Consider the following 27,881-nt stretch of genomic DNA (forward strand, 5'->3'; position numbering starts at 1 on the left):
TATATGTTATTTAGATGGGAAGTGGAGGTTCGGGGGTGAGATGATCATGTAATTATCTAGTTACATGTTCTCATTTAAAAATGATGTGAAAATTTAAAATTACAACTTACAAGATCCAAAAAGTATTTGATGGTATTAAAAAGTCTCTTATGTTATATATATATATAACACAAGAAACTTTTTAATTGCTGGTGTGTTATATATAAATCTTTTAATTAAGATCATATATTGAACAATCTTTCTTATATTTTTAAATTTTCGTATCAAATTTTAAACTATGAAACATTAAATAAAATGGACGAAGCAATAAAGTAACTATTAAATTCAATACTCCCTTATAAATGATGTACAACTTATTATTAATCAAAACATATTAAACGCTTTGTTCTATATACTCCAAAATAAAAGATACATGAAACAATTACTTTAACACAATCCAAATTATTGATGTAGTACTTATTATATTTGATTTAGGGGACCATTTTATATTTTCTCTCTCTAAACCATGTTATGTGGTCCATGCATGTTATATCAATCATTGATGGATTGTTTGATAGAGTGCATTGAAAATAATCTATATAATGCATGTATTAGCTTTGTGTATAACTATCTAGTGTCTTATTTGATATTAGTAATGCAAAAAATTTTAATTTATGTATTAGCCTGATTAAAGATACTGATACCAACATAACGAATACAAACATAACTAATTATGCCATCATTACTAATACGCTATATTTAACACTATCTTATACACTCTAGGACTCTCAAGTGTTTTAACGAAGTCTTAAAATGAAAATTATTAAAAAGTTGGAAGCTAAGATATATTTATGATGTAAGTCATGCATTAATACTCTTAAATGTTATATTAACTAATTTGGAGAAATTATGTGTGACGAGTACGAAGATGGCTGATAATGGTTCTCATCTTGAAACCAATGAATAATTTATAAGAATATCAAATCCTAGCCACTCAAGTTACATCTCTTTATTGGGGCATCTGTTCATTCTTTTTTTACATATTCAAACTATCTCAATCTCATTTTCTCTTGCTACAGATTATATGAGTCATTCTCACTTTGTCTCAAATATCTTCATTTCTTATTATCTTATATCTCCTAGTATATCCACATATCTACCACAATATCGTCCTTTCCGCAACTCTCACATTTTAAATATGAAATTTCTTAACTAACCAATTAACAATCTGCCCCGTACAACACAATCAACTTTATCATCACTTTGTAAAACTTAGCTTTAAGTTTAAGTGGTACATTTTTTATCACATAAGACTCCAGAGGCGAACAATGTATTATGCATTATGTATGAGTATGACATTTGCCTGTCTTGCCAACCATATACATTAGAATATATAGAAAGGTGAAGAGCAAGGACGACTAGGACGACCAATGGCAAAATGGTAATTAATGTATGAGATAGTGGCAAAAATATAATTTAGTGGATATAATCAATTTCTTGTTTTGACTTTTATTCCCACACATTCAACATTGTTCTAGAAGCTCTCATTTCACCTCTTTTTAGGTAGTTGTCAGGCTATTAACAATTTTTGTTTTAAATTTAAAAAATAAAATAAGAATAGTAGAAAGAGAAGACCCAAAGTCAATTTTTGTTTTAAATTAAAAAAAATAAAAATAGGAATAGTATCTATTTTTTCTCCTATATAGAAAAGCCAAGTATGGACGACCAAGGGCATAATTGTAATTTCACAGCTAACATTGTGGCTAGATATTTTGAAAAGCCAAGCCAAGTATGGACAACCAAGGGCATAATAGTAATTTTATAGCTAACATTGTGACCAGATATTTTGACTTTTCTCATTAGTTTTCCATTACAATTCTAGCTAGGTCTAGAAACATCCCTCTTCTTCATCACTGTAACATTCTTCATTCAATATAAGTAAGTATGAATCCCGGTACAACGAAGGAAATTTCTGGTAAGTGGTTGCTGCTTATTTATCTCTTTGTACTGTTTTCAGGAAGCAACAATATTTGTTCTTCTTCAACATAAAAGTTCCATATGGATCTCCTTATCCCAAAAAAGAGAATTTCGAGATTTACTAATCAGAATGATTTTGCATAGACATTAATTCTTAAAATGATTTGGTGTGTTCCTTTTTTCTTTAAATGATTTGTTAACTTCTTTAATTTAATTTTGGTAAATAGCTTCCTTTACTTTGATACTATGACATTATTTTCATCTCTGTAATGTAAAGCGTAAAATGTACTTCGCCTTGTGGAATCTCAATGCCTGTGTTATCTAATATTCTTGCTTTATCAGTTGGAATATAGTAGTTGCACGATTTGAATTTTTCAGGACTTTGAAAGTCGAATTTGCTCGAGGTGGAGAAAATCGAACAATGCTACAAGTTTGAAAGAGGTAAATTCTGGACGGTTGTATTCTATACACTTGGTTATAACGGAAAATGGTAATTGTAAATCTCAGGTACATATACTGCTCTTCAGTTGATGCATACCACAGACCTGAGTATTTACCACACTTTGAGGTCAGTATAGTAGAATAGTAGCATGTGATTGTTTTCTGAGTTTATTTTCAGTATACTTCTGATACTAGATAGTTAAGAAGAATAGGCAACAATACACGACTGCCAGTTTGATTAGTAAACACTTAAAAATGCATTTTGTACTCAAATAAATATGAATTTTACTCGGTAGACATTGTCAATATTTCAATTTCAGGTTCTTAAATATACTGTTCGACTACAGGCACTTGCAAAATTCTTATTATTGAAACTGTGAGTCCTAGCAGAGAGATTACACTTCATGATTTATTTATCTCAAAGATGTAACAAATAGCAGCTTTTCAGTTCCGCGTTGTACTCCTGTTTGCACCTTACTTTGGCCTTTCTTTTAATTTTTGTACTTATCTTGACCCTTAGTTCCTTTATGTTTTTTTTTTTTACCAATACTAGCCAAAACATCTTGCCCTATGTAAACATGATGATGAAGGTGACCCGGAGAATATGTAAATATGCAGGATCTGTGGACTTTGATCTCAATCAATCCAGTGATTTATTAGGGTACAATCTAAAGGTAAACTGAAATCAGATGAAAGTGGCTTGATTAAATATCAAACTTTTGGTATTGAGCGATTAATGGGTGTCGTATGCTTGAGTGTTATACTTTCAACAAATATTGCATTGAGTGTATATACGGCTCCTGTTTGTATATGCCCTTCTATCTTTTGTTATCATATGAATTTTTATTTGTGTGCTGCAGGAGTTGATTTTTCTAAAGTCTTTAAGCATTTGGTCTACCTCAATGCCAACAAATGATGTGCAACAGTTCTCCAAGGTAGGTTCCATCAAGCTATTTGAAAATTTTGGGTTAGAATGTTATGGCATGCTTAAATATCAACAAATTTATTTGTAAGATAACATATATCATGTTTGAAAATTGATGCTCATGTCGGGGATGTGAATGATCTTGGCACTGGTTACCCGAAATAACAATTATGTGTAGTTATGTTGAGATGCAAGTAGATGATGCTAACATCTAAACTCTTCTTGCGGCCAGTTGAATTATTCTAGGAGCAATAATTTGAATTACGTTCGATAGTTGTGAATTCTTCTAAGAGTAAAAATTTGAATTACATTCGATATAATAGAAATTAGAGGGGAATAAAGCCGTTTAATTTTGAATGATATGAGACTCTTGAGCACTTGATATGCCTTTATCAGACAAATAAATCTCAGGTATATCTTAGGAAATGAAGATAAAGACTCATTTGAACCACGTGTTGTGTTATTTGTCACTGCTTAGGAGAAAACGTAACATTCTTACTACTATTATTTCTAGGAAAATCACAATTGATAGTTTGTCACCTTGTTAGTTATAATTTCAGAAGGCATAGAATATATACATAGATCTGGCCTAAGTGTTGTCCCATTGTCTTCCACTGCAGGTGTCTTTGTAATCTAGAGCAAAGATGGTTGCACCAAGTTCAAGAATTGCACCATGGTAAACAAGAAGAATCCGTAGAATTATGACTAAAGTGTAGTAGGAATACTCTCGACAATAACATTTTACGGACTACTTCAATTGGCATGGCAGCACATCTTGGTCCACATTTATCCAAGATTCCAGATAGAAATAGTTTCATATCAAGGCGGATAGGCATTTAGTTTTTAACTTTTCAATTTTTGTAAACAAGTTTGTAACTATGATCTAAGTAACGAGTAAATGAAGATTCTAAAATAACTTGGGTACATAATTAATTGTGTTGGGTCCGTGCAAAGCACGGGCTTGCTTATTTAGTTATCGTACAAGTCGAAACAAACAAATCAATTACAAATTGATATATATATTTTTTTGTTGATGAAAATAGCAATGAGATATTTCTTTGATGATAATATATTCATATAAGAGAATTTTTTTTAAAATGGAAAAAAAAAAATCCGACCTGCCGGATTCGAACCAGCGACCTAAAGATTTCAGCAGTACCACTACAGTCTTCCGCTCTACCAACTGAGCTAAGGTCGGCTTTGACTACCATGCTACAAAACCATATACTTATTAGATCATAATAGCTACCATTGATATTAGTACAAGTTTTTTTTTTTTTCCTATATGTAAATTCAATTTCATTTGGTATAAAATTTTAAATAACCATATATGTTATTAAGTAAAACATGTTTTGAAGTAACAAAACTAAATTACAAATTTCTGCAAATGATAAATGTAATTGGATAGTGACGATAATGGTATGGTTGCATTAGAATAGTCCGTTTTTACAATCTTTGATCAATATATTATTTAGAACTTCGAAAGATGATCAAGAAAAGCTTGCTTCAAAGCTATTGCATTAGATATACATGTAGTCAACCCCTCTCTCCTTTACTAAAATACTACTTTCTCCATTGCTATTTATAAGTTGTTCTCACTTAAAATAGATGGTCCTTAATACTTGTTATTTCACAAAATCAATATATAAATAATACTATTCTTCTTATTTTACCCCTAAGAATTATGAGTCTTGAAAGTATGAATTTGACTAACATAATAAAACTAAATAATTAATTCATGTTCATTGGTTAATTTAATTAATCGAAATAATTAATTTATGTTTCATTTATGAAAAAAACTTGACTTCAAAAGAACACTAAATAAGAGTACAATAATAAACTTACCTAATTTCTTAAGGAACGATAAAATCTAAAATGATGACATAGAATAGTTTAAACTCAATATAATTGAATATTGTTCAAACCTATAAAGTCAACAATCAAATAATTAGTCACACGATCGTAATTATGGTAATTTTGTTTTATGAGGTATAAAACATAAAATCTGCATGCATCCCCCCCCCCCCCCCCCCCCCTCACCACACACACACACTAAAAGAAAAAGGTTCTTGAAGTAGAATAAAACAATTTTTGTTTAAAAAAAAATGGAATAACTATATACTGTGCAATTATTTTTTACATTATTGTATGTTTGCTGCATGATTTTTTTTAAAAAATCTTCCCATTAATTTTATGAGCTAGCAATTCCATGGTGTAATGTTTGGAATAATCAAGAATAGAACGAAAATATGTGTTTAGTATAATGTTGACTTTAATTAGAACTTGATCTTCAATTATATGTAAATGAAAAGGTTGATGGAGCAATTGGAAAACTAATTAAAGAGTTAAAAGTTTAAACGGTAGAATTGATACAAATTTTGCATTATATATAATATATGTACTATGACAATGCTAGTTTTGAAACTCAAAAAATAGGTTGATTCTAATTCAATGAATCTACTTTCTTTGTATCCAAAGTAAAGGACAATTTAATATTTTTTTATTAATTTAAATTACTCACCGTCATAGGAATCATTATAAGAATTAAATTGAGTTTAAAGAGTAATCATTCAATCTTTTATGAACATTTTGATATCCAATTTCGTAGTACTTTAGGACTCTCACTTTTATATTGTTAGTTATTTTTAGTCACAGAAATAAAAAACTCTAACCGCGAATGACCTTCAAGTAACCAACAAGAGCCGCCCATCTAAAGCGTACAGAGCCCGGACCTCAAAACGCGGATGAATCTCCCTGGGCGTTAGGACTTAATAGGCCGTAGCCATAAGTGTGTCGACTAGATGATAAGGCCAGACCTTTAATCGACGAATAGTAGGGATCAACTCTGTAGAGGATCATGAGCAACATGACCAGACCTTTAATCTATGACTAGAAAGAGTTGTCGAAGGATCTACTGTTAACCATCATCAAAACCACCGTGGAACAACGTCCACTGCCAAGTAATCAGTACAACACTCCAAGCTCAAACCAACTCCAATCTCAGGTCGCCTAGTGTCACAATCCAAAGTATACCCTAGACACCACATGACGTATATGATCCTGAGAGGGCCTACACAACCACTTGATGTACATACAATACAATATAATATACAATAAAAGAGTTTAAGACATCTCCTAAGCGAAATCATGACTATGTCTTGACAAACCATTATAACACATAATAAAATAAGAGTGGTAGGGAAGTAACCCGTTCACCACGTACAAATTCTCAAGAGTAAACAATAAAAGCGATAAATGGTCTTCATGGATTTTCCCTCGGAGTATGAAGACTCACCAATCCAATAGCGAATCGCAATCTGAATCTAGCCACGAGCGGGAGGAGGAATGTCGGATCCTATATTATGAAACAATATAGGCACAAGTATGCATTAGTACAGTGAAAGTACTAAGTATGAGGAAATATGCATAAACGTAGACATAATATCCTAGTAGGCTTGACACATGTAATGCATCACCAAGTGGAACATTTAAAAGCTTAGAAAGCAAAGTCACTAAAACCATGAGACAAGGAACTTACCTTGAACTTTCAATTTTCCTGCAGCCACAATCACCACTGAAGCAAAATGTGCCAATCTGATACCTCATAAACAGATTTCAATGGTGCCTGATCATTCACTCTCTTCTTCATAGAACCTGAATAGATATGGCATATACTGAGATTCTTCTTATTTCGTACATGTTGGGAGAGGGGAGGAGTCAGACATTAATACTGTGAGAATGCGATAAACATACCTATCATCTAACAGATTATATTGAGTGAAACACCAAACTAACAACTTACATTCTAACAGTTCCACAATTTCATAGAAGTTAAATACCAAGTCTTGATGAGAGTAGATATCAGACTTTATTCATCAAATAAAATTGCAGAAACTTACATGGAGAATAAAAAGGCAAACACGGCCATGGAAAGACTCGTGTAGCTTCTCATTGAGCACCCTGTATACTTTGAGTGATTTGATGTTTCATATGTAGACTTCAGTTCCCCGAAAAGGTTGTTCAGTACCCAAATACTCATGAAACTGTTTCGCGATGAGTCTACAACTGAAGATTCTGTTCGTCATACAAAATAAAAGTGGTGGTTCCTCTGTGAAACATAACAAACAGTGTTAAACAGTAAAATTGTTTCATGAGAGAAAAGGAAGGCAAATAAAGAACTTGACACACTTGTCATAGCAGTCCTCTAACAACTAAATAAAAATACCTAACGTGATTGCTGCCCATGGATTTTGACTTGATATATCATAACGACGTTTTACGTGGCCTTGTATCTAGTAACCTATGAGCAGAAACATAAATTTTCATGATTAAACTTTTTTAAGGAAGGTAATATTGTATTCATCAACATAAACCCCTTTGAAAATCGGTTCCCAACAAAAACGAGTAGATTACAAAGTGCCGATAAATTCTAAATAAAAATTTACCTAATGTACTTGCCTTCCGCTCATGGGATTTGGCTTGATTTACCACATCGACGTTCTAGCCGTTCTAGCATGACCTTGGAACTAGTAACCTATAAGGAAAAAAAGCATATTCGGTTCAAGTGGACAAGCATAATGCTGAAAGCATTGCACAAATGCAATTGATTGAATAGTTTTGCATTTTTAATGTAAAAATAATTGCAGGAAAGAAAAATTAAATTACATACAAAGCTTTTTTCTCTGGAACTCATGGAAAACAATATTTAGAAAATCGACTCAGAAAGTGAAAGAGAAACAGAGACTTACGTCCATCCAGAATTTGCCGACCGTCTAGTTGAATTTGTGGAATATGGGAAATGTTGGACCACTGGGAGTTTGGGCCACTCCTATTGGTGCAACTTTCTTCTAACCGTGGGCAGCCATAAATGTCGAGGCACCTTAAATTGGTGAGGCGTCGCATGGAATCTCTGGATGGCAGACGCTCTAGTTTTTTGCAGTTCTCCAAAGTTACATGTTCCAAAGAAGCAAGGTTGCCGAGCCCATCCGACAGAGCTTCTAACAATGGACAATCATACATGGACAGATACCGTAATTTGGGCATGGCATCTGAGAAGTCCACATGTCGTAGCCGTTTGCACCTCGTAAGTCCAATGATCCAAGAGAAGTAAGGTTGCCAAATCTATGAGGAAGAGCCTCGATTCCGAAATCATATATATGGATGCCTGTTAGGGAAGAGAGTTGCATAAGTTGATAGGGCAGAGAATCCCAGTGCAAGTGTCCCCACAAGTTCAATCTACGAAGGGACAACAGCTGCTGAATGCCATTAAAAATCAATTGGAATGCCTCAAAATCCACCATCTCTGAGAAAGGACCGATTCCCAGACCCGTTAACCCAGTGAGATGGTGAAGGCCCCCTGAGGGTAAACTAATCAATTTGGGACATTCTGATATATCCAAATAGGAAAGTGAAGGCATTTCCCCCACATGTAAAGGCAAGGAAACCAAGTTCTCACAACGCTTGACAGACAAAACCTCTAGAGAACTGAAATAATTCTCTCCACTGGGAACAGGAACAGAAGTTAAATTGGGGCAGTCGTATATTTGCAACTTCTTAAGATTGTACAAGCTTTGTGGCAATTCACGAAACTCTCCACATTCTGAGACTGATAGGAATTGAAGAGAAACGTTGTTGCGTAGCATCTCATCGGGTATACAAGTGAGCTCTTTCACGTGATCAACAAAAAGATCCACAAGAGATGTTAAGTTGCTACACAAGTTCAACAATGGCAATTCACTGTCAACTCTTTTGATTTTTAATTCACGCAGGATTTCAAATTGAGTTGGAGTACTTTTTAACAGTGGACAGTTTGTAATCGTCAACTTCTCAAGCCTAGGAAACATTCTTACTCCAACTTCATCTCCCTTCCACTCAATAAGGCTACGCATATTCTCCAATACTAGTTCTGTCAATGACGGGAACACATGGATATTGCCATTATTGCTGCTTGATCCATTATCATTTATCTCAACACCATAAAATGTAGGTCCGATGCATTCCAATTCAAGGAATCCTATCAGCTGAAGATGCCGAAGGAACTTCAGTTGGCCAAGCGATGGAATTTCTTTGCACCTTTTGCAACCACTAAATTTCAACTTGACCAAATTTGGTAGGAATCCTTCACTGAACCATGAAGGAAATATAGTCCCGAAATAGTTCTCCACTTCTAAGGTTTTCAAGTTAGAATGTGGTTGAAGACCATCCAACACATGCTCATGATTGATCTCACAGCCTTCTGATTCATTATGGGACCAGAAATATGCCAGCCTATAGATATTTGGTTTCTCCTGTAAATATGCTGTTCGAGCCTCATCTTTATTTCTGACTAATTGGAGACTATATATCGTCAATTCACCTCTAAGGTTTTTCAAACGACCTAATTCTTCTATTCGATGACCCTTCTTTAAACCTACATTGAAAAACGGTAGCGTCTGAAGACTAGTCAATTGCCCCATATTAAGTGGCATGTGAATAGGTACTAGGTAATGATGAAGGTTGCGATATATGTGTCTCAAACTTCTCATATTTGCCATTTCTTCTGGAAACTTCCAGAATGAATAACAGTTTTTGACTCTAAGTGTTTGCAAATTGTAGAGCTTGCAAATGGAGTTGGGCAAGGCTATGATCTTAGTGTCGGAGAGATCAAGATATCTCAAGTATATTAGCTTGCTGATTTTGGCTGACAACTCCTTGATGCCTGATTGGGACAAATTTAAGACTCTCAAGAACTGAAACCTCAATAGCATATCATCAGATATATTACTTTTCCAGAACAATGTGCACAAACGTCCTGGCTCATTTATCATATCCATTTTATCACTTGGTGAGACCCATCCAAAGTATCGAACTTGAGAAAGCTTTTCTCCATCATTGCCCTTCGGATCAAATTGTTTAGATTTTAAGATATCTCCAGCCAAATCATGCACAAGATCGTGCATCTTACAGTATTTTATATTGTTGTGCTCATCTAGCTCAACATCTTGCAGCAAGGAATTTCGCAACAAGATTTGGAAAAACTTGTGCCCAACGTTTTCCATCACGGTGGTCTCTTGATATGGATGGAGAAACCCTTCTGCCATCCAGAGTTGGATAAGTTGGTCCTTTTCAAACATAAAATCTTTTGGAAACATTGCAAAGTAAGCAAAACATTTTTTTAGATATGGTGATGGTAGATAAACATAACTGAGTTTTAGGATTTTCTTTAAGCTATTTTCTCCATTATCATCTTCACCAGCAACAAGGGGGTTTCCATCAAGAATAGACCGCCATTCATGTTTCTCCTTGTTGCGCAAGAGGCCTCCCAACACACTTGCTGCCAACGGTAGACCTTGACACATTTCAACAATTCTGTTCTTCACGCTCACTATTTCCTCCGGAACTGCCCCATCAACAAATGCTCTTTGTTTGAAAATCGACCAACAATGATCTTTCGCTAATTTTTCCAACATATGGGGACCTACTGCTGCTACTGTGGATGCCACAACTTTCATACGAGTTGTCACAAGAATGCAGTTTCCTCTGGAAGTGTTTATTCCTCTCAAGCTGTCCATGAACTCGTCCCACACTGGAAGGTCAACACGCCACAAATCATCTAATACAAGCAAATATCTTTTTCCTCCTAGTTCATCTTGGAGTTTCTTCACTATTATATCCCTGGTTTGGACCTCAAGTTTCCTCTGTGTCAATGACTGGAGGATCTGTTCAAGAAAGCTCTTAGTGTCTGACATTTCAGGTAGACACAACCAAACTCTCTTTTCAAAGTGTCTTTCGATCTCTTCATCATTGAAAATTCTCTTAGCAATAGTAGTTTTCCCTAAACCCCCCATGCCCACTATGGGAATGGCGCATAGTACAACTTCCTCTCTCATGTTCAACATCTTCTCCTTAATTTCAGCAACATCCTTGTCTCTACCAACAACATCCGAAGCAACTACTAAGGAATCTGTTTCTCGAATCATCGGTACTATTTGCTGAGAAGGAACTATGAGTGATTGGAGACCGAGGTCTTTGGCTAACTGATTGATAGCCCTCAACTCTTCATTTATGTTTTTGATTTTTCCAGTTATTTTGCTTATAAAAGCAGGATGAGAAAAGAATCCACTGACCTTTCTTATTGGACTGTTTCGGACTTGTGCTTTGAGAGATTCATATGTGAATTCATCAAGCACATTTTCAGCATCTTCAGTAACTCTCTCAAGCATCATGAGCCATTTTCCCACAGCCTGATCGTCATCAACTTGTCGTCTTTGAGCATCATGAATGAAAGCTTGAATGATGGATACATTTTGTGTCATCATTCTGAGATGTTTGTTGCAATCCCTTGAGCTACTGACTTTCTCAATAGTGAGAGAAAGCAGCTTTTCAAGCAAAACTTGAACTGTAGCACCAATTACAGGGTCAGCCATTGTTGCGTTTGCTTCGTCTTTTTCCTCCTTTACCAAAGTCTTCTCAAGGTTTTGGCACAAGTCTTCTTCTGCTAGTTGTTTATGGACCACTACAGGAAACACAATAATTTGAATGTAGGATGCTTTTTGGGTGTTAGTTGTGTTTTTTGTTCTTTTTCTAATGAATGGCAAAGTCTTCTCAAGGTTTTGGCACAAGTCTTCTTTTGCTAGTTGTTTGTGGGCCACTAAAGGAAACACAATAATTTGTATGTGGAATACTTTTTGGGTGTTAGTTGTGTTTTTTTTTTTCTTTTTCTAATGAATGGCAGTCACTTTCCAAAGCAACAATTAATTGGTTTGGAAAATTTTTCAGAAAATATTACTCCTTCCGTTTCAAAAAGAGTGATCTAGTTTGACTTGGCACGAAGTCTTAAAAAATAAAGAAGACTTTTGAATCTTGTGGTCCTAAATTAAAATTATATCAAATGTACTAAATTACCCTTTAATTTTGTGGCCTTAAACATGTCATGTGGAAATCTAAAATGAAAATGTTACCAAAAAAAAATTCATTCTATTTCAAACAAATTTAAAAAGGAAAGGAGGCCATTCTTTTTTAAACGGAAGGAGTATTGACTTTATAACTCAGAAGTGATAAACAATTGGCAGTCACATATATTTAGCCAAGTTTTCTATTTCGTTTTTACTTGATTGAGTTTCTATTTTTCCAGGTTGGATTGTAAGTAATATATTTTTGCATGCTTTATCTCTCTCAGACTTATTATATACTAATATATATTAAAGTTATTTGTTTTGGGGTGGGGGATTTAGTTTAGAACCAACAAACTAAAAAGTTTAGCTAACTTTTATTATGATTTTAAATAGGCATAATATATAAATACTAGATAATTTAAGGCCCGTAATACGGGCTCAATATAATTTCACATATTTTTTTTGGAAAAAATTATATAAATATGCAATTTAAGATTTCATAATTCCCTCTCGGATATATCCTTATTCCTCTCGGATACATCCACTCCCTCTCGGATACATACCTATCCCCTCTTGGATATATCCCTCCCATGAAGTTATATATATTATTTGCAATGTATCGGGCAACCAATGAATGTATTCGAGAGCAATGAAAAATTCGAGATTTTTGTAATTGAGGAAACTTCTGGGATATGATGTAATTAGCCTCCAAATATATGAGATTTCTATACTTTATAGTTTATACTATTTTTTTCAGTAAACAACTTAATATATTAATAATATTTTTCAAATGTTCATACGACATAAATACGTCATTTACAATCCAAATTGAGAAAGTTGAATACCAAAAAATTCTATGCAGCAAGGTAATGGAATATTGCGTTAGATTATGAGTTAAAACATTTCGTGTTCGAGAAATATATATAATGTTGATATCATTGAAAGAGTTCATCGGTCTTCGTATATTTTCGCAAGTGGTATCTATTTTCTACAATGTTATCATCTTGTTTTTGTAATATTTGCACCATAAGCTTTGCATCTGATAAAATACTAATCATTGATCAACCAATTTGTAAAGATCGATTCAAAGCCTTTCAAATCTATATATATTGCTTCAACTTAAGTATAATGTGTTTATAGTTTGCTTTGTCGATGAATTTTGTGATACATTTTATTAATGTCTTTGATAATAGAAATACTTCTATTTATTTTGATTTTAATATTGAAAGTATTTATTAAAAAAATGATTTCTAACTTCCACAACAATAAAAACAATCATGAAATCAATTGTATTTCTATATACAATAACAATTATCATAATGGTATATTGTAAATATTGAAAGTATTTATTAAGAAATTGAAATCTAACTCCACAAAAATAAAAACAATCATGAAAGCAATTTTATTTCTATATACGATAACAATTATTGTAATGTTATATTCTAAATTACATTAATAATTTTTTTGATACTACACATGTCGTAAAAGAAAACTCTAATCTTACCCCCACAAAATAACCAATATACTTGTTTTTATTTTTCAAGTTATTTTTCTTTAATTTATTTATTTTTTAGTTTTTTCCTTCCTCTATATTTCTCAAGTCCTTTTCTATTGACATTTTCATTTTTTTAAATTATTTTTTAACTACGCATTTTTCTTTAGTTTGTATTTTAATGTTTCTTAGAATTTGAATATTAAATTTTTTCCTTGTCAAAACTTTTCCCTGTTAAATAGTTTATCATAATTGATATTAAGAAAATATCCTATATTGAAATGAAAATTTTATATTTTTTTAATCTTTTGATGAATACATTATCAAATTATTAATTTCTTAATAGTCAAACATTGTTCATTCTTTTAGTCACGGAATTTGATATTTCTTCAAATTAATTAAAAAATATTGATACGTCATTTTAAAGATTATTTTAATAATCAAGATACGAATTTAGTGGTCATATTATGTAACATAATATTAAAAATATGTTTACGCAATAATCTTTTAAAGTATTTTTAGGAACAAAATATTAGCTATTCAAACACATTTATTTTAAATTAGTTCAAAATTTTCTTTCAAAAACATGTCAAAACAAGCTGTGCATTTATTATTGTTTGTAAAAAGTTAACCAATAGAAACTCTTCATTTTAACACAATTACAAAAATATCTTTATGGACCAATTTCAAAAGTAAAGACATGTATGGATTCTTCTAGATTTTCATTTTGGTCATTAATTATACAATTATTATTTTGCCCTTAAATAATGTTAAAATTACTAAAATGCCAGTGGTCGTCCTTCTCATGACTCTTCTATATAGTATAATAGATATACCCTTTAACTTGACCTCATTCATATTTATGCACTTCAATTTTGGGCTTGCACAAATAGATACTTAAACTTATATAAAGTTGAATGAGTAGACACATGAGTCATATGTGCCATAATACATGTAGGACACAAATTTGTTGGGAGTTAGGTTTATGGAGTAGTCGTTTAGTTGTTGCATTTGTTTAGGAGTCAAATAAGTTGTTTCCCAGTCTTCAGCAATTAGGAATAGTGGAGTAAGATTTTCTAGGAAATTAAATGTGCTCATTTGTTTACTAGTTTTTCATCTATTTAAGACTCTTGTAACAAAGCATTTTGTTAAGCTTCTATACAGAGAAAACTTCCGCATTTGCAGAGTCTTTTATTTTCAATTTACTGTTGTTGATTTATGTCATTTGATATCCGAGCCAGAAAGTTTTTTTCTTTTTTGGAGTACTATTTGCAGCAGTAAAAGATGGCTTCTGAAAGCTTTGTTCAGGATGTTATTCCGCGCTTCGATGGTCATTATGACCATTGGAGCATGTTGATGGAGAACTTCCTTAGATCCAAAGAGTTTTGACATGTTGTTAGTATTGGCGTGCAAGGGCCAGCAACATGTATTGTCTTATCGGAAGCACAAAAGGCAGAGTTGGATAGTCCAAGGTTAAATGATCTCAAAGCAAATAATTACCGTTTTTAGACTATTGATCGTTCAATACTGGAAATAATTCTTTGCAAAGATACTTCTAAATAAATATTGGATTCCATGAAGAAGAAGTCTCAAGGAGCAACGAAGGCAAAGAGAGTGTAGCTTCAAGCACTATGTGGTGAGTTCAAGGCTTTGCGTATGCAAGTTGGTGAATCGGTATCAGATTATTTCTCTAGGAAGTTGACTATCGCAAATAAAATGTGAATTCATGGCGAAATTTTTGAGGATGTTACCATTGTTGAGAAAATACTTTGCTCAATGACGACAAAGTTCAACTATATTGTTTACTCAATTTAAAAATCCAAATATATTAGCACTCTTTCTATTGACGAGTTGCAGGGATCCTTGTTGGTTCATGAGCAGAAAATAAATCTACAAGACAAGGATGAAGTAGAATTGAAGGCAGTGTTATCATCGAAAGGAACAAATCAGGTGAAAGCCAAATGAAAAGGAAAAAAATTGCACCATAAAAAGGAGAGGAGTAGTTCTGGTGATTCTATGGAAAAGGAAAAAAGACGAGATAAGTCTCAAGTTGAATGATATCGATGCCATTGATTTGGACACTATCGATCTGAATGTCATTTCAATTTAAATAGGAATCGTGGGGGTAGATCTAACTTTGCAGAATCAAAGGAAGATGGGGAAACGAAGGAAGAAGAAGAGGAAGTTTCACTTTTGATGACATATACTTCCAACGAGAAGTTTCCAGTACTCATTTATAGTATCTCGATACCGGTTGCAGTAATCATATGTGTGGGCAGAAAGAGGCATTCTCAGAGTTGGATGAAAGTTTTCAAGACACCGTGAGATTTGGAGATAATTAAGTGGTCTCTGCCATGGGTAAAGGAAAGGTACAAGTCTTAACCAAAAACAACTCGATTCATACCATAGGTGAGGTCTTTTATTTTCTCTGCATTGAAGACAAATTTATTGAGTGTTGGGCAGCTTCAAGAAAAGGGATATGAACTTAATATCAAATGTGGAGTTTGTAAGATACGAAATCCTCCTTTGGGGTTAATCGCTCAGATTAGCATGTCGTTAAATCGATTGTTTCCTTTATATCTTCACAACTCCATAAAATCTTGTCTTTTTGCAAAAATGAAAGAAAATGCCTGGAAGTGGCATTTTCGTTATGGACATTTAAATTTTGAGAGCTTAAAGTTTTTAAAGCAAAAATAATTGGTATTGGGTCTTTCAAAGATTGAATCTCCAAATGAAGTCTTTGAAGATTGTGTTGTTAGCAAGCAACACCGTGAACCATTTCCAGCAAGCAAGTCGTGGAGAGCAAAGAAGGTGCTAGAGTTGGTGTACTCGGATATATGTGGTCCAATATCCTACATCTAATGGAGGTAAACACTAGTTCATTAGCTTCATTATTTATTAGAGCAAAAATATATGGGTTTATTTCCTAAAAGAAAAATCTGAAGCTTTTGAAACCTTTTAAGAAGTTTAAAGTCCTTTCTGAAAATGTTGCGGGTTGTCTAATTAAGTGCTTGTGGACTGATCGGGGTGGCGAATAGACCTCACAAGAATTTGTAGAATTTTTTGAGAAGCATGGAATTAAGAGGCAACTTACAGCAGCCTACGCACCTAAACAGAATGGTGTGCGTGAAAGGAAAAATCGCACAATTCTTGATATGGTGCGTAGTCTTTTGAAGAGAAGTGGTTTACCAAGGGACTTTTGGGCAAAAGTTGTTCGTTGGAGTATTCATATACTGAATAGATGTCCAACCAACTCTATTCAAAATATGACACCTCATGAAGCTTGGAGTAGGCGTAAACCAAATATTCCATATTTTTGGATTTTCGGGTATATAACATATGCACACATTCCAGATGCTATGAGGAAGAAGTTGTATAAAGGTCAGAGATGCATTTTCCTTATTCTTAGAGACAAATCAAAAGCTTATCACTTACTCAATCCTATTACCAAGAAAAATGTTATTAGCCGAGATGTTATTTTTGATGAAGAAGCAACTTAGAATTGGAGCAGTAATAGTTCGCTTCAACATATTCCATTTTCATATTGAAGAAGAAGAGAAAGAACCATAACCACCATTGGGTATTAAAGGATATGTTGAGGGCATGTGTGATTGATTTCAAAGGTAATTGGAATGATCACTTACCTCTCATAGAGTTTGCTTACAACAATAGCTATTACTCCAGTATTCAGATGGCTCCTTGTGAGGATCTTTATGGGAGAAGATGTAGATTTCCTATTAGTTGGTTTGAGGTTGCTGAAGCTGAGCTGATAGGCCTAGATCTGGTTCATCAAGCCATGGAGAAGGGGAATATTATTTTGGAAAGGTTAAAGACAGCGCAAAGTCGACAAAAATACTATATAGATGTTAGGAGAAAAGACTTAGATTTTGAGGTGGATTATTGGGCTTACTTGAAGGTTTCACCCATGAAGGGTGTTATGAGATTTGGTAAGAAGGGGAAATTTAGTCCCTGGTATATTGATCCTTACCGGATATCTAAAAGAGTTGGCAAGGTGGCTTATGAATTAGAGCTACTGTCAGAGTTAGCAGCAATCCATCTGGTGTTTCACATTTCTATGTTGAAGAAATGTATGGACGATCCTTGAATATAGGTATTAAGGACAATCTATCTTATGAGGAGGTGCCTGCTCAGATTCTTGATCGTCAGTTTTGCAAGCTGAGAACCAAGGTGGTTGGATCAGTCAAGGTCTTATGGAGGAATCAATTTGTAGAGGAAGCGACTTGGGAGGCTGATGAGGATATGAAGAAGAGATACCTGCATCTCTTCCCTTGCGGAGAAACTCCAAATCAATATACTAATCCTTTGTAAAGTACTCTTTTAAGTTTATATGCTGAGTTATGTGAATTGCATGTTATGTACTTGAGTTGGGGTTGTTAGATGCTTCCCTTTTCCCTTTTGGCTTTGTGTAATCTCATTTGAGGAAGAATGTTCCCAAAGGGGGAGATATTGTAATAGCTCATACTTTGAAAAGTCAACTAGAGATTCATACAAGTTAAACTTCAGTTTTTAGTTTTTTGTTAACTTCAAATGACCATTATTTTCAGCACATAAAGATTTAAGTGGCCCATAAGGTATCAAATCGAAGTTCTTTGAGTCCTCTTTCCAACGCCACTGAGTTTGCTAAATTCTGAGTTCAGATGAAGGAGTTATGCTCGTTTAAGTACAGCCTTTCTAATTAAGGCATTTCATCCATTTTAAGGAGGGGTATTTTGGTCTTTTCCTTACCCCCACTAGGCCTAAACGTTTTTCTCACTAAAATAGGGTTCTAAATTGATTGAGGTCAGTTTCATTCATTCTTAAACGCTTAGGGTTGAGAAAAGCGTTTCAAAGGAGAAAAAGAAAAAGGTTTAAAGGGTTCATTCAAGATTTGTGGATCTCCTCCAAGAACTTAGTTCTTTTGAGATATGTAAGCTTTCATAGTGTTGAGATTGTTCGCCCTCACATCAATCATGTAAACTTTTACCCAATAATTCATTTTTGAAGTCAATTTATTGAGTTTTTGAGAAGCTTTTTTGTTTTAGCTAACAATGAAGTTCTTTGAGTTCTTGAGGCGAGGGTTTCGCGAATGAATTGAGTCTCTTGATACAATATTATGTGGGTTTCATTGGAAATGTTCTGGGTTTATGAAATTTTGTGAAATTGGACAATGGAATGGCATTGGGTGTGAATTGAATCGAGTTTGGGAGAGGAAAAAAAAGGGCCAAATAATTGAAAATAGGGCCGCGTCACGGAGGCATTTCAAATTTCTACCTCCATATGATCACCCCCTCTCCACGTCGCGAAGAGGCTATGGAGTTCTCTGTCTAAAAAAATTTTCTCGACCAAAAATTAAATTCCACCTCCGCGTCACGCCAGTGCTTTGTAAAATCGTATCTTCACTCTCTTCTTATTACTAACTATCTAAGCCTTCATTAATCATTGAGAGATCCTATATCCTAATCATTGCTCTTAAATTCACACTTTCAAATCAAAGTAAGGTTAAGAGGAAAGTTCAAGAAAGTCCTTTCGACTCATTTTGAGAAGTCTTTTGCAATTATCTATAACTTGTTTTAAGACTTGAGTAAATAAGTGTGAGAATGAGGAGACTTATCATTCATGTTTCAAAATGAGTATAAGGGAACTAATTATTACCAATTATGTAATACTTTTACATTTAAAAGAGAGAAACACTGTTTACTAAATGAGTTTACAAGTTAAGAGAAGTTTTAGAGTTTACCTCTTTTAAGAGGATCTTTTGAGTAATTACCTCAAATTGAGGTAGAGTTATGTTTTAAAACATTTGAGCTTGAGTTATATATATTATTGGGAGTACTATTCATCACCGATATGGGGATGAGTTCAGACAACTCAAAATCCTCATAAACCATATATGTCAACATGGGTAAAGGGTCATAATTTTTAGATGATTCCTTATTGCTTTTAAGTATAGCTTAGTGGATCCACTTAGTTGAGGTGTTCTATACCCTGACAAGGTATAGGACAATTATGGCAGTGTGGCGAGACGATGTATTATCACGAAGCTCATAGTTATGGACACCGGTTAGAGAATCTCCCAAAGAGTTTATTATTGTATTTTTATACATATTGAGTTGATACTTACTATTTTAAAAAGCTTTATACAATGCATCTTTTATTGTTGCTTTCATATTTGATTTGAGATGAGGTGAGTATGTCTTCCTAGAGTATCCGTTCAGTTATCTACTACTTTCAGTTTTTCCATACATACTCGTACATTCAATGTACTTACGTCATTCGACCTGCATCTTTTCATGATGCAGATACAATACAGGTGTTCAGGACGATCATCAATAGGCGCTTCCTTGATCCCATTGCAATTCAGCTAGTTTTGGTGAGCCTCCTTGCTTTCAGAGGGCTTCACATTATGGTTTTATTCTGTTTAGGTTGTCGGGGTTCTAGTCCTGACATCCATCGTATTATTTACAGGTTTCATAGGCAATAGTAGTTGAGGAGTCTATTTCCCGTATTCCCTTGTTGATGTTTAAAGACTGGAGTTGAACACCTATGTTTATTTGAGTATTTCAGATTGTTTTGAGTTAAACTACTTTATTAATGAGATTTTATGAGTTAATAATGTAAATTGAGTTCCTATGTTAGTGAGTAAGTCTTCCACTGAGTTTTGAGCCAGGCCAAGGGTCCGCTTGGGGACCAGTGATGGTTCTTGAGTGCTGGCTACACCTAGGGTGTAGGCTCGGGGTGTGACATCTACTCACTCTAGATGTCTTATAAGATTCTATTTATAGTTTCTATTTGGCATAGGTGTTTGATGTCTATAATGATTGGAAAAATGATTCTACTATCTCAAAAAGGAAGAAGCTATTGATCATATTACTGTCTAGATTCATTCCTTGATATCTTATTAATGACTTTTAATGTTTTTATTTTTATTCAAAGGCATTTATCATGTCTTTAATTATTATTGACCTCTTCATTCGTAATAATTTATAGAATATCTATTAATGACTTTATCTGTTTCCCATCATTTAGAGTGACAAATGGTTTAACCATTGAATTAATTACATTAATCCTTGTCACTAATTTTCTTATTACCATTGTAGGTTTTTTTCCCTATAAATCTAGTCTTCTTCTACAACTTGAGAAGTAGAAGAATATATATCTCTTAGATAAATCTGTCATCACTTATTTTATGGTGTTGGGGTTGAGTTTAAAAGAATCTTTATTAGTTTCTAATTCTTAGTTATATATTAGAAGTGTTTGTTGAATTTGGGTTATAAATCTATGTCGGGTGAAATATTTTTTCCATGCGGATAAGAAAATATATACTAGTTAATTTGTTAACATTGAGACAGTTTAATTAAATTACCATTCGTAACTAAATTACAATCATAATTATGTGGCCCACATACAAAATTTATATAATTCGACCCCTAATTGTATAAATTCCAAATTTATATAATTCGGTTCCTAATTTTAAAAATTCAAAATTTTCTTAATTGTATAAATTCAAAATTTATATATGCTTACCCTAACTTGTATATAATTTTCCTGTTGATATATTTGATTCGTATAAGTTCTAAAAAATTCCTAAATGTATACATACACAATTTGTACTTACCCTATTTGTATATTGACAAGCGAATTATACAAACAGAAATACTCATACCAAACGAAACTATAGTTATGTAGCATAATTAAGAAAACTTTAGCTAAGGAGGCTTATTATGTTTAATCTTTTTTATATTTATGAAATTTCCACAATATTTTTTAAGGATAGTGTCCTTGACATGCTCAATCTTTGAAGACTTCCTTTCAATGTTTGTATAAGTATTTTTCATAAGATTTCCAATTATATTTTAATTCTAGCATTTCCTAAATGCTCTTATGAATTGTGGATAAGGTCAGAAAGCTTCAGGAGGAAGAATGTAATATTGTTCTCTCTTGGGATTCCTTTTAATAAAAGATCTAAATAAAATTTAACATATGGCAACATGCCATTAGGTTCAATCTTTTATTACTTTTTAAAAAATAAACAACAATAAGATAATATTGAAGCCCATTATATGAAAGTTCTTAGGTTTATTTACTGAAAATACAAAAGAGGGTCGTGTTCATTTTCATCGCCATTGATTAATTTAGGCATGTAGTTTCTTGGGAGAGTTGGAAAAATAGTCACTCTCAAACATATTTGAACATTTAGACACAAATCTTGAAAAATTTATCCTTTAGACACTAATAATAACAATGCCAACTATTCTTCTAAAACATACAAGACCTACTCTCAATTTTTTAATAATACATTTTTGGTCCCCATTCATCCAACAAATGAGGAATTTTTATATTATTCATTTATTTTAAAAAAACGACTCCATAGAGAAAAGCTCTGCAAGAAGAAACCCAAAAATGCTCCCATTATGAAGCTTGTAAATACCATTATCTCATCAGGTTATAGAAAGCTAAAATAAACACCATTGCCTCATAGGATGGTTTTAAATCCTAGCCTATAGGTTTGAGATGTCACAATAAACAAAGTAATTGCTATCTCAGCTATAATTCATAATTGTAAAGAGACAAAAATTAAAACTCTTAACCAATAAACATTAACCACATGTGGCATAAAATCTCCTCAGTTGTATTTGCAAACAATTCACCTTCACATACCAAAAAGCAAACACCTCAATGTCAGGGAAAAAGGCATTAGGAAAAACAAAATAAAGTAAACAAAACCCAAATATTGGATCTTTTTGTCAGGCCATTTCAGATCTCCCCAATATTCAGTTTTGCTTTCTTTAGTTTGTTTTACCTAAATGTCTTTTTCCTGTTGTTGAGTGTCTTGTTTTTGATCTATGAAGGTGAACTGTTTGCACATACAACTGGAGGTGATTTATGGCACATGTGGTAACTGTTCATATTAGAGAGGGTAACATCGTGTGTTTTCGTTAGAGCTAAGGGGCTTTCAGCGAAGAAGGTTGTTCAAGGTGATTTCGATGATGGTCATGGTGTTTTGTCAGTGGTGTTGTTTTGGGAAAGGAAGAGTTTTTCCTCTTTCTCTAGTTAACATTTGTTATATTTTCTAGCAAAAAAATGATAAAATGTTGGGGGTGCTCACTCTAGGTGTCTTGTAGGATCTATTTATATAAAGTTTCTATTAGGTGTAGGATTTAATGTCTGTATTTATTAAAAAATTATTTTAGTATCTCAAAAAGAAGTATTGACCATATTACTGTCTAGATTCACTCATTGATATCTCATTAATGATTTTTAATATATTTGTTATAATTAAAAGGCATTTTCATGGCTTTAATTATTCTTTGACCACTTCATTCCTAATGTAATTTATAGGAGTTGGAGGGAAATGTTTCAACCATTGAATGTTTATTACTATCTTTGTCTATTTTTCATCATTTAGAGTGACAAATGGTTTGACCATTGAATAAATTACATTAATCCTTGTCACATATTTTCTTATTATCGTTGGAGGCTTTAGTCAAAGGCATTTATCATGTATTTAATTATTCTTTGACCTCTTCATTCCTAATAATTTATAGCGTTGTAGGAAAATGTTTCAACCATTGAATGTCTATTAATGGCTTTTTCTATTTCTCATCATTTAGAGTGACAAATGGTTTGGCCATTGAATTAATTACATTAATCCTAGTCAATGATTTTCTTATTAGCGTTGTAGGTTTTATCCACTGTAAATCTAGTCTTCTTCTACAACATGAGAAGTGGAAGAATATATATCTCTTAGAGAAGTCTGTCATCATATATTTTATTGTGTTGGGTTTGAGTTTAAAAGAATCTTTGTCAGTTTCTAATTCTTAGTTATAAACTAGAAGTGCTTGTTGAATTCGGAGGATAAATCTATATCAGATGAAATATTTTTGGAAAAATTATGTGGATAAGAAAATATATACGAGTTAATTTGTTAACATAGAGACAATTTAATTAAATTACTATTCACAACTAGCTTACAATCATAATTATGTGGCCCACATACAAAATTTATATAATTTGACTCCTAACGGTATAAATTTTGAATTTGTATAATTCGGTTTCAGATTGTAAAAATAAAAAAAAATCCTAATTGTATAACTATAAAATTTATATATTCTTACCCTAGCTTGTATATAATTATCTTGTTGATACATTTGATTCGTCTAAGTTCTGAAAAATTCATAAATGTATAAATACACAGTTTGTATATACTTACCCTATTTGTATATTGACAAGCGAATTATACAAACGGAAATACTCATACAAAACGAAACTAGAGCTATGATGCGTAATTAGGAAAACTTTAGCTAAGGAGGCTTATTAAGTTTAATCTTTTTAATATTTGTGAAATTTCCTCAATATTTTTGTAAGGACAATGTCCTTGACATGCTCAAGCTTTGAAGACTTCATAGAAATGTTTGTTATAATGTATTTTTCGTAAGATTTACAATAATATTTTAATTCTAGCATTCCTTAAATGTCCTTATGAATTTTGGATAAGATCAGAAAGCGTGAGGAGGAAGAATGTGATATTACTCTCTCTCTTGGGATTGCTTTTAATAAAAGATATTCAAATAAAATTTAACATGTGGCAACATGCCATTAGGTTCAATCTTTTATTTTTTTAAAAATAAACAACAACAAGATAATATTGAAGCCTATTACAGGTAAGTGCTCAAGTATTTTTACCGAAAATACAAAAGAGGGTCGTCTTCATTTTCATCTCCATTGATTGATTTAGGTATTTACTTTCTTGAGAGAGTTGGAAAACTAGTCAGTCTCAAAACTTATTGGAACATTTAGATACAAATCTGGAAAATTTTATCCTTTAGACACAAATAATATAGCGTCAATTATTCTTAGATAAAAGCTCTCCAAGAAGAAACCCAAATTGCTCCCATTTTGAAGCTGATAAACACCATTGCCTCATCACCTTATAGAAAACTGAAATAAACACCATTGCCTCAAAGGATGGTTTAAAATCCTAGCCTAAAGGTTTGAGATGTCACAATAAAAAAAAGAATTGATATCTTAGCTATAATTCATATTTGAAAAGAAACAAAAATTAAAATTCTTAACCAACAAACATTAACCACATGTGGCATAAAATCTCCTCAATTGTATGTGCAAACAATTCACCTTCACATACCAAAAAGCAAACACCTCAACGTCAGGAAAAAGGCATTAGGAAAAACAAATTAAAGCAAACAAAACCCAGATATTGGATATTTTTGTCTGGTCATTTCAGATCTACCCAATATTCGGTTTTGCTTGCTTTAGTTTGTTTTACCTAATGTCTTTTTTCTGTTGTCGAGTGTCTGCTTTTTGATCTATGAAGGTGAACTGTTTGCACATACAGCTGGAGGAGATTTTATGCCACATGCAGTAACTGTTCATATTAGATAGGTAGCATCGTGTGTTTTCATTAGAGCTAAGGGGCTTTGGGCGAAGAAGGTGGTTCATGGTGATTTCAGATAGAATGTTGGGGCTGCTCACTCTAGGTGTCTTATAGAATCTATTTATAGTTTCTATTAGGTGTAGGGTTTAATGTTTGTATTTATTAAAAATATTATTCTAGTATCTCAAAAAGAAGTATTAATTATATTACTGTCTAGATTCATTCATTCATATCTTATTAATGACTTTTAATATATTTATTATAGTTAAAAGGCATTTATCATGTCTTTAATTATTCTTTGACCACTTCATTCCTAATGTAATTTACAGACGTTGGAGGGAAATGTTTCAACCATTGAATGTCCATTATTGTTTTTGTTGATTTTCCATCATTTATAGTGAAAAATGGTTTGACTACTGAATAAATTACATTAATCCTTGCCATATATTTTTTTTATTACCGTTGGAGGCTTTAGTCTTGTTTGTTTTTCCCTATAAATCTTTCATCATATAATCTATTTTTCTATTGCGTTGGGTTTGATTTTAAAAGAATCTTTATTACTTTTCTAGCTCCTATTTTATACTAGAAGAACTGGAATAGATCCACACAGTAACAATCATAAAATCAAAAGGAAACAATATATCAATATATCACTTTTAATATTCCTCAATCACACATTACCCTCTTGTCTTGGTCTTTTGCAAAATAATATAATTTCTATATTACTTTCTTAGCTCAATCACTAGCCTTGTCATTAATGTGTCTCATATATTTATATAAAAATAGTTATAAGGATAATCATCACACGTACTATAAACAAATAACATTATTATTTCACACCATTCTCTACTCAACCCAATAACAGTTAATTATCCGGAGTATTCTACTCATAATAACCTGTATCACTTCGTACCATGACATTTCCCTGGTCTAAAATAACTCAATACAATAATATTTTGATTAACCACAAAATCTCATTCATTTACAATAATAGAGACATACATTCTGAGATCATACACACACAATCAGGGAAATTACCATATGTTATATATTTATGCAGAGAAAAGGCCCAAAATAGTCTCTCATCTTTGGATCAAGACTCAAAGTCATCCTTGAGTTTTCACATGGAATATTAATAGTCCCTCATGTTTGCAATATTGGTGCACTTTTGGTCCTCCTTCAAAATTTTGTCTATTTTTTAACATTGATTTTATTCATAATTTATGTATGAAATGTTTAATCGTCATTTTATATATTTAGTAGAAATAATAACTCCATGTGAGAGATTGTGAGAAGAAAAACACTTTGTTTTGTTTAGTAGAAATCGTATTGCAGGTAAAGTCGAGAGGTTCATCACGACGATTTCACGTGCAATAGTACAATTTTTTTTTCCTTGCAATGTCATATGTTAAAATGTTCTTAGTTTAGTTGCAATAATATTTATACCGAATAGAACAGGGTGTTCTTCTTCTCACCTTCTCTCACACAGAATTATTATTTCTACTAAATATATAAAAAGACGATGTGACATTCTTTACATAAAATTATGAACAAAATTAATGTTAAAAAATAGACAAAAGTTTAGGGGAGGACCAAAAGTACATCAATGTTGCAAACATGAGGGACTATTAGTGCTCCATGTGATAATTAAAGAATGACTTTGAGTCTTAACCCAAAAATGAAAGACTATTTTGGGCCTTCTCTCTATTTATGCATGTATGTTTGTATGTATGTATATATAAATAATCATATATCAAAATCTTTATAAACTCTTCAATGAATCAACAATTACACAATCAGGGAAATCATATTCCCATTGACCTCATACCAGTATAATCTTTGTGTCTCATCGGCTTCAACTGTCACAATCACTTATTTGTACACATGCTAAAACGTATTTAATTTTTGGCTTAACTCATCTGTAGCCACTTAAAGTTGTCCGCATATTTCACTTAGACACCTTATCTTACGTTTGTTCCAATTGAACACCTTTATTAGTAAAAAAATACATATTGAACATTTTTGGACAATCAACTAAAAATACAAATTGTGTGTCATCCACTCGCAATGACATGACATAATAACTAATCAGAAAAAAACATGTGACCTTGGGCCCATAATAACAATTAAAAAATACATTAAAAATAAAATAAAATTAAAATTTGTTTTCAGCCCCAAAAAAAAAAATTGGAAAAACCTTTCTCCCCATTTTCTCTTTGCCAAAGACCCAGGCACCCACCCACCTCGACATTCATCCTTTCCCAGTTTCTTCTTTGCTAGTACACATAACCGCTTCCGACTGAAACCACCCATTCTCCGATAATTGTTCTCACGCCGATTACCACACATCTACCTCCTCTCTTTTAACGATTTCAAAGAAAATAACTTCAGACTCATATTAGTCTTGTCGGAAAAAATGGAGTTTCGCCGGAATTATTTTTGACTCAATTTAATTTTTATTTTTGATGAAACTCTCTTCTATAACTCAAATGGAAATCTTTATCAGTAAATTCTTTTGATTTTTTGTGTTCTGATTGTTTATTATTATTTAATTGATGCTTTTCCGATGAAGAAAACAACAACGACTATATCGATGATGGCGACATGATGCTAGAAAGAAAGAAAGAATGAAGGATTAGATGGGAAAGAGGTGTGTCGAGGGATGGTGGCCAAGGAATTTGCCTGATGAAAATATTGGATAGAGTAGGGAAGACAAATTGGGGAAGATGATGCTAGGGATTTAATTTTTTTTTATTTTATATATGTTTAAGTTATAAGTTTTCTAATGTTGATATCTCCATT

General features: G+C 32.7%; 1 protein-coding gene and 1 non-coding gene across 2 annotated transcripts; both read right to left on the bottom strand.

Annotated features, from left to right (window-relative positions):
- Window positions 1-4,434: 4,434 nt before the first annotated feature.
- On the bottom strand, window positions 4,435-4,520 carry TRNAY-GUA (transfer RNA tyrosine (anticodon GUA)). The gene is given in 2 exon segments: window positions 4,435-4,470; window positions 4,484-4,520. It is a non-coding gene; the product is annotated as a tRNA-Tyr (tRNA).
- A 2,370-nt stretch (window positions 4,521-6,890) lies between these two features.
- LOC125839016 (putative disease resistance protein RGA3) lies at window positions 6,891-11,727 on the bottom strand. The gene is made up of 2 exons (XM_049518013.1): window positions 8,352-11,727; window positions 6,891-6,976 (listed from the first exon to the last, which is right to left on the bottom strand). Exons 1-2 carry the CDS (start codon window positions 11,725-11,727, stop codon window positions 6,891-6,893), a joined length of 3,462 nt encoding a protein of 1,153 aa, XP_049373970.1.
- Window positions 11,728-27,881: the final 16,154 nt, after the last annotated feature.

This window comes from Solanum verrucosum, unplaced genomic scaffold (genome assembly GCF_900185275.1).
Source record: "Solanum verrucosum unplaced genomic scaffold, falcon-dt-bn FXZP01000163.1, whole genome shotgun sequence".
NCBI classification, from domain to species: domain Eukaryota; kingdom Viridiplantae; phylum Streptophyta; class Magnoliopsida; order Solanales; family Solanaceae; genus Solanum; species Solanum verrucosum.